The sequence below is a fragment of the Etheostoma spectabile genome, unplaced genomic scaffold (genome assembly GCF_008692095.1).
Source record: "Etheostoma spectabile isolate EspeVRDwgs_2016 unplaced genomic scaffold, UIUC_Espe_1.0 scaffold431, whole genome shotgun sequence".
In the NCBI taxonomy this organism is placed as follows: domain Eukaryota; kingdom Metazoa; phylum Chordata; class Actinopteri; order Perciformes; family Percidae; genus Etheostoma; species Etheostoma spectabile.
In genome coordinates, this window is record NW_022605607.1 from 164,939 (window position 1) to 172,438 (window position 7,500).

Genomic DNA, 7,500 nt, shown 5'->3' on the forward strand with positions numbered 1-7,500 from the left:
AGAGAGAGAGGGAGACAGAGAGAGAGACAGAGAGAGAGACAGAGAGAGAGACAGAGAGAGAGAGAGCGAGAGAGCGAGAGGGAGAGAGAGAGAGAGAGACAGAGAGAGGGAGAGAGAGAGAGAGAGAGCGAGAGAGAGAGAGAGAATACTTATTAAACCTGTGAAGATCAGCCATTACCTGAGCTTTAATTAGATGATGTTCATGAGCTTGGTCCAGTCGTATGAAGCTCCATCTACACCACTACTTCGCATTTTTAACGGTTTTCATGTTGTCCTCGCTGCTCTTATTTTCCTCATTGCATGCGCCTTCTTATTTTTACTTTTTATATTGTTTACTTGAATGTTATGTTTGTCCGTGGACCCAATTGGTAAAATATGTCTCGTCTTCACCGTGGGATAGAGGGAAAGGTAATCTCGATCTCTTTGTATGTCTTGACATGTGAAGAAATTGACAATAAAGCAGACTTTGACTCATGTCGTCCTATATCAATGTTCTTTATAATTCCCCAAAATAACATGATTGATTCCAACGCTCTTTGCCAAGTACAAATCTCTACTTTCATTAATTTTGGGTCTTATTCAATTTTATAGCATTGTAAAACAAAGTGAAGTGTTGTTGAAATAGTGTTGAGTAAAAGTTGACATATTCCAGTCTGTGATTATCATCAACATCCATTCCTTTAATTTTAGTCTCAATAATTCCTAATTTCTGCTGGTGTTTTAAAAATTGAAGTTTTCAGGGCTGGTGTTCTTAAGATGTCAGATGTTAGATGTCTCCTTAGACACAGACTGACACTGTGATGTTTTGTCCCAAACCCCAGTAATAAGTCCGTTCCTTATCTCTCCATTCCACCTCTGGTTCTTGGCAGGAACACAGAGAAGACCTCGGCTGCACGAGGTTATTTTATCCTCCTCTCGTTCTGGAGGCGGAGTGAAACCAACAACCGGTACGGAGGAACTCACCTGCATCCTGTCTGTAGACAGCATCTGAGATTCTGCAAGGAGATGTACGAGTGCGTTTAAAATAAGAACTAAGCTGCCAAATGCATCTACCTTCTGTTGAGAGTGTCGTGTCCGCCGTGTCGTGTGGTGTGGGCTGCTCTTTGGTGACCCAAACTGCCTTCTCATTGTAGTTTTGGATGTAGTGTGTGTGTTGTGGGTCTCTGGCTGGTAGGTCTGGGTCCTTGGTTGTTTGGAGATCTGTCTGTGCCTCTGTGCGTGCTGTGCATAATGTGCACGTGTCGGTGCTGCAAGCGTGCTTGTGTGTGATTGCACAGAGTGCGTGCTGTATGGCCTACACCGTTGGTGCCAGAGCCTATGCACTTCGGAAGTGTGATCCTAGTATGTACATCTGGTCTGTCTGCAATGAGTTGTGTGTTTGTCTGTCGATCTGAGCGTCTGTGCATGAGAGAGGTTCGGGGGTATCGTGAATGAATGTGATGTGTGTGTGTGTGTGTTGTGCTTTTGACCGTAGTGTGTGTCGTGTGTGTGTGTGTGTGTGAGTGGGTCGTGTGTGTTGAGCCCCAGATTTAGGTATGAATGTGTGTTTAACTCGGGCTCTCTAGAGGCAGTGTTCGAGTTTGTACTCTCTTGAGATGATGCATCTACGGTGCATTTTGTTGAGTCACAGGAGAACAGAGAGAAGATCCATGGACAGCTCCTGAAGGGTGGATATAAATAAAAAAATAAATAAAAAACATCAAGGTGAGCGCGGAGGAAAGAAAGGAAAAACGAGTTAGATCTCGAGCTTCAACTGAGGAGACCTGAGGAGACGACTAAACGAGAGGACCACACGATAAACAGCGATAGGAACGGAGCTCGACTCTTCTCTCCATCAAAACCAGCGGGAGAGACGACTTAAAACCGAGAGACACGGGACAAGCTTAAACGCGAGAGGATACACTGTACTCTCCGCCTCTTTTAAACTTCCGTGGGAGGAGGATAAGGAGAAGAGTGAGGAAGAGACGACTCTAAACCGAGAGAGCCGACTTCTTACAAGGGCGTAGAAACAGACGACCTTAAACCGAGAAAGAAGTGCGAGCAGAGACGACCTAAATCCGAGGACCGACACGCCACACCGAGAGAGAAGAACTACACCGAGAGAGAGGACGGACTACACAGGAGATCGGAAGACAAACGACTACACAGCAGAGGTGAGAGAGAAGACTACACCGGAGGAGAGGACGAATACACCGGAGGCGAGTACGACTTCTACAGAGTGGGACGACATCCCCTCTGCCCGCTTCTAAAAAACCAGAGGGGAGAGGAGCTACCGTCAGGAACGAGAGGGCGTGACTTATCAGTTTTGTATAGACCCGAAGGAGAGAAGGGAGAAGATAAAAGACGACTAAACACGAGATGAGACGGAGAGGACGAGCTAAACCGGATGTGAGAGTGAACGAGATACAGAGAACGACGACTACACCGAGCGAGCAGTAAGGAGTTGATCATCAGAGAGAGAGGCAGGAGGAGAGAGAAGAGAGGGTGAACCACGAGAGCCAGACACGACTAATGCGACTGCACTCTCACAATAAGCGGAGAGGGGAGAAGAGACAGAAGGGTGACGACTATATACCGTGAGACGTACGGGGAAAGAGGAGAGAGGGGCAGGAGGAGAGACGACCTAATATCTAAGACGACGTCTCTCTCAATCCGAGAAGAGACGGACATCATACAACGTGAGAGAGCGACTTGCCGACGAGGACGAACTACACCCAGCCAGACGATTATGAGGAAAGAGACCATGAAGTAGACGATACGCCCTTACACCGACGAGAGACGATACACCAAGACAAAAAGGAAGAGGAAGAGAGTACGAATCTACATTCTGAGCCCTGCTACCCTAAAACCGAGGAGAGGGCGACTAAATCAACAGGGAGCGAGAACAGAGACGACCCTTCTAACGACCGAAACCTAGCCTAAAAACCGAGAGAGACGACTACACCGAGAGAGCGAAGTACATTAGCCAGGAGAGAGCAAAGCGGACTACCACGAATACACCTGAGAGGACAAGCGAGACGAACTACACCAGAGCGACGAAGAGGACGGATAAACCGAGGGGAGGAAGAGGAATGGGAGGGACCTAAACCGAGAGAGAGAAACAGCAACTACACGACCGGGAGAAGACACAACGAAGCGAGAGGAGAGGAGAGACGACTTAGAACACATAAAGACGACTAAAAACCGAGAGACGGAACTCCTCTACTCTAATAAACAGAGAGAGAAGGAGGGAAGAGACGAAGTAAAGACGACTCTAAACCGGAGAAGAAGAGGGGACGGAACTACACCGAGAGAGTCACGACTATCACCAGAGAGAAGAAGACTACACAGAGGGAGAGAGCGACTCACCGAGAGAGACAGACTTTACACCGAGGAGAACGGAACCATACACCGAGGAGAGATGAGAGGGGACGAATACAACGGAGACGAGACGATAAAGACGACTCTTAACCGAGAGACGACTCTAAAACCCTGTACACTCCAAACCGGAAGGGAGAGAGAGCTGGGAAGAGACGACAAACGGGAGAGCAAACCCGAGAGAGACGACTAAAGACGACTAAACCGAGAGACGACTATGACTTAACCGATGAGACGGAGGAACGACACACCGAGAGAGGGAGAAGACGATACACACGAGAGAGCACGAATCACCGAGAGAGACGATACACCGGAGAGAGAAGAGACGAAACACCGTGAGAGAGGAGATAGACGACTACACGAAGAAGAGACGCACTAAACCGGAGAGAGAAAGAGACGACTAAACGAGAGAGACGAACAGGAGAGAAGACACCCCAGCAACGACCTCCAGCAGAAACCAAACGAGAGACGACTACTAAACCGAAGAGACGAGTACACGCAGAGAGAGAGACGAACGCTACACCGAGAGAGAGAGACACCCGGCTACAACGGAGAGACGCAACCGAGAGAGACGGACTCACTACACAACGAGGAGAGAGACGACTAAACCGAGAGAGACGACTACACCGAGAGGACGACCTACACCCGGATGAAGACGGACTACACGAGCGAGAGAGACGACTACACCGAGAGAGACGACTATACCGAGAGAGACGACTACACCGAGAGAGACGACTACACCGAGAGACACGACTACACCGAGAGACACGACTAAACCGAGAGACACGACTAAACCGAGAGACACGTCTAAACCGAGAGACGACTACACCGAGAGACGACTACGAGAGCAATCGGCAGGAAGATGCTGAACTAACGTTAAGATTACAGCCTGCATTGTGTTACCAAGTCAAACCTGTATAGAGTCTGCATGTCCCCCCCGTGGTTTCCTCCCTCTTCCCACCATAAAAGAGATGCATGCTGGGTAACTAGGACTACAGTCGACTGGCTAACACACTAGCGCATTAACAGAAATGTTGATTAATGAGCATTGTCCAAATCAAGTAAATACATCAGTTTTATGCTAAACCTGTTTCCCTAAGAGGCTTCATCATGTTCACAGGATGCAACCTGTGTCTTCATCATGTGACCCCCCCCCCCCCGTACTGACCTGGACCATGGGTGCGACGAGGGGTGACAAAAAATAAATAAAAATAAGACACAATCAAGGGCATGGCGGGAGGGGAAAGAAAGAACGAGTTAGATTCTCAGCTTCCACTGAAGGGGGGAGGGAGCGGAACTGACACGACGAGGCAACGGATCACTTAAAAGCCGAGAGACCACAGAGCCCTAAACCGAGGAGAGGAGAGGCGGAGAGAGGACGACTCTACTAAAGAACGGAGAACGAGACGACCTCCTAAACCGATGAGGAGATGAGACACGACTAAACCGCGAGAGAGCGACTCTACCCCCTTCTACTCTAACTCTAAACCGAGAGGAGAGACGACAATCCAGCCACTCCACCCTCATCTAAAAACAGCAGAAAGGGAGAGCCGGGACAATTAGACTCCCAAAATTTCGTGAGAGTATAATGAAAGTAGGTGGCGAGAAGGAGAGTGCACGAGAGAGCGGAGACGAACCCTCGTTTTCTAAAGACGACTACCTCTTACCTAAACCGACGAGACGACTAAATCCGAGACCGAGAAGAGGAGAGACCGACTACTTACACCGAGAGAGAGAGCAAGACCTACACCGAGAGAGCAGCCCACGACGACCCGAGAGAGACGGACTACACCGACGAGACGAGAGGAGGACGAGAACATAACGTACACCATGAGAATCTGTGAGAGGAATAAAACGGAGGCAGGAGAGGCGAGAGAGAGAGGACTCCAGACTCCTCTCTTAAACCGAGAGAGAGGAGAAGAGACGACCTCCTAACTTAAAGCGACTACTAAACAGAGAAGAGACGACTACCACACCGAGAGAGACGGACTACAACGGGAGTGGGATAGACGACTACACGAGGACAGCACGACCTAAGACGAAATAAATACCGAGAGACGGACTAACCGAAGAGAGCGAGAGACGATAAACGGACGACCTAAACCGAGAGACGACCCTACAACGAGAGCGGACGACACTACCACCGAGAGAGGAAAGGGAGAGTACGGACGTACACCGGAGAGGGCGGAGAAGGGGAAGTATGCGATGTGAGGGGAAGAGACGACTACACCCTGCCGAGTGAGAGGCTACGGGAGGAAGAGAGCTAAGAGACGACTGCGATTACAATAGGAGAAGAGACGACTCTTGACACCGGAGAGACGGAGAAGACGATACACCGAAGAGAAGAGACGACGGAATCCACCGAAGAGAGAAGAGACGACCTATTCTACCCACATGATGAGGGGAGGACGGGACGTTACAGGACCAGAGAGAGACGAGTACCACGACGGAGGGAGAGGGAGGAGAGAGGACTACAGCAGAGAGAGGGGAGAGACGAGGCTCTGATACGCTACACAGGAAGGAGACGGGACTCTAAAGACGAGAACGAAAGCCGGGAGGAAGCGAGACTGACTACACCGAGACAGACGAACCCTGAAAAGACGACGAGCTAAACCGAGAGAGAAGACTTCTACAGAATGTCTTCTTAAAACGAGATGAGAGGAGGAGGAAACGATTTAAGACGACCTCCTAAACCGGGGGAAGAGGACGACTACACGGAGAGGGGGAACCTACTAGAGCTACGACTACACCGAAGAGACGACACATGGTAACCGGGGGAGAGAAAGGTACGACGACAGCAGAGAGAGACTAGAGAATTGACTACACCGAGAGAGACGACTACACCGAGAGAGACGACTACACCGACGGTATAAGAGGCTATGTCATACTACAGTGCCAGAGGAGACGTAAGAGATGCAACTAAGTTGATTGGAGACAGGACTACTGACTGGCTCTTAAAAGCGCGAAGACGACTTATCGAACTAAAACCGCCGAGAGACACGTGGTAAAGCCAGAGGAGGCAGGAGACGAAGTAACGAGAGACAGAGAGGATCATACGAGGGCAATCGGCAGGACGATGATGTGAAATAACGTTAAGATGTACACCCGTGGAGAGGATGAGAGACGGAACGAAAGACGACTCTGCTAGAAAATCCGAGAGAGACGAGCTCTAAACCGAGGAGAGACGACTAAAGGGACTAAACGCGAGGACGAACACCGACGGGAGAGAGGACGACTACACCGAGAGAGACGACGTACACGACGAGAGACGGAAACTACTGACCGAGACGAGAGAAGGGAGAGACGACCCTTCCCTATAATCCGGAGAGGGAGACGTGACGACTCCTAAAGACGACTAAAACCTGGCGCCGCGGCCCGAGAGAGGAGGACGACCTAGATCAAAACGAGAGACCAGACGACCTACGACAGACGAGAGACGACAAAGGGCCGAGAGAGAGACGGACTAATACCGGACGGTGGAGACGCTCGTCTACACCATGGGATGTGACAGACAACGACCCATAAATCCCAAATTGAAGATGAGAAGTGAAGAGGAGAGAGACGGACCCCTTTACACCGAGAGAGAGACCCAGAAAGACGACTACCCGAGAGAGGAGAGAAGACCTGGCCTCTACATAGACGACCCTTGCTCTAAATCTGAGAAGACGAAACTACCCCCCGCCAGAGAGAGGACGACTGGACACCTGTGTATAATGATGTGAGAGGGAGAGCGACGACAACACCTGATGAGAGAGAACGACTACAGCCCAGAGAGAAGACAACAAGCAACCAGAGACAGAGACGACACACGAGAGACAGACTACACCGATGAGAGCACGAAACTACACCTATCGGGAAAACGAGAGACACGACTACAACCGCGAGAGAGAAGATGAGCGACTACTGCCGAGATCGAGAGAGAGAACGACCTTACACCGACCGGAGAGACGACTACACGGATGAGAGACGGACATACACTCGCACGAGAGACGGCTTGGACGACGCTACACCGAAGAAGAGACGGATCAACCGAAGAGACCACGACCTTATCCCATTCGAGGAGAGACGGAACGTACACAGCAGAGAGACGATACACGGCAGAGAGCGACATACACGAGGCGACAGACGACATAAAGACGACTA

The 7,500-nt window shown here is 50.2% G+C and overlaps 1 protein-coding gene across 1 annotated transcript in view; it reads right to left on the reverse strand.

The window, feature by feature from the left end:
• LOC116686637 (AN1-type zinc finger protein 5) overlaps positions 1 to 7,500 on the reverse strand; it is an 11,394-nt gene that overhangs the window by 1,330 nt on the left and 2,564 nt on the right. Inside the window, exon 3 of the mRNA XM_032511656.1 lies at positions 964 to 995. Coding sequence (XP_032367547.1) covers positions 964 to 995 — 32 coding nt within the window. The remainder of the gene's footprint in view (positions 1 to 963; positions 996 to 7,500) is intronic.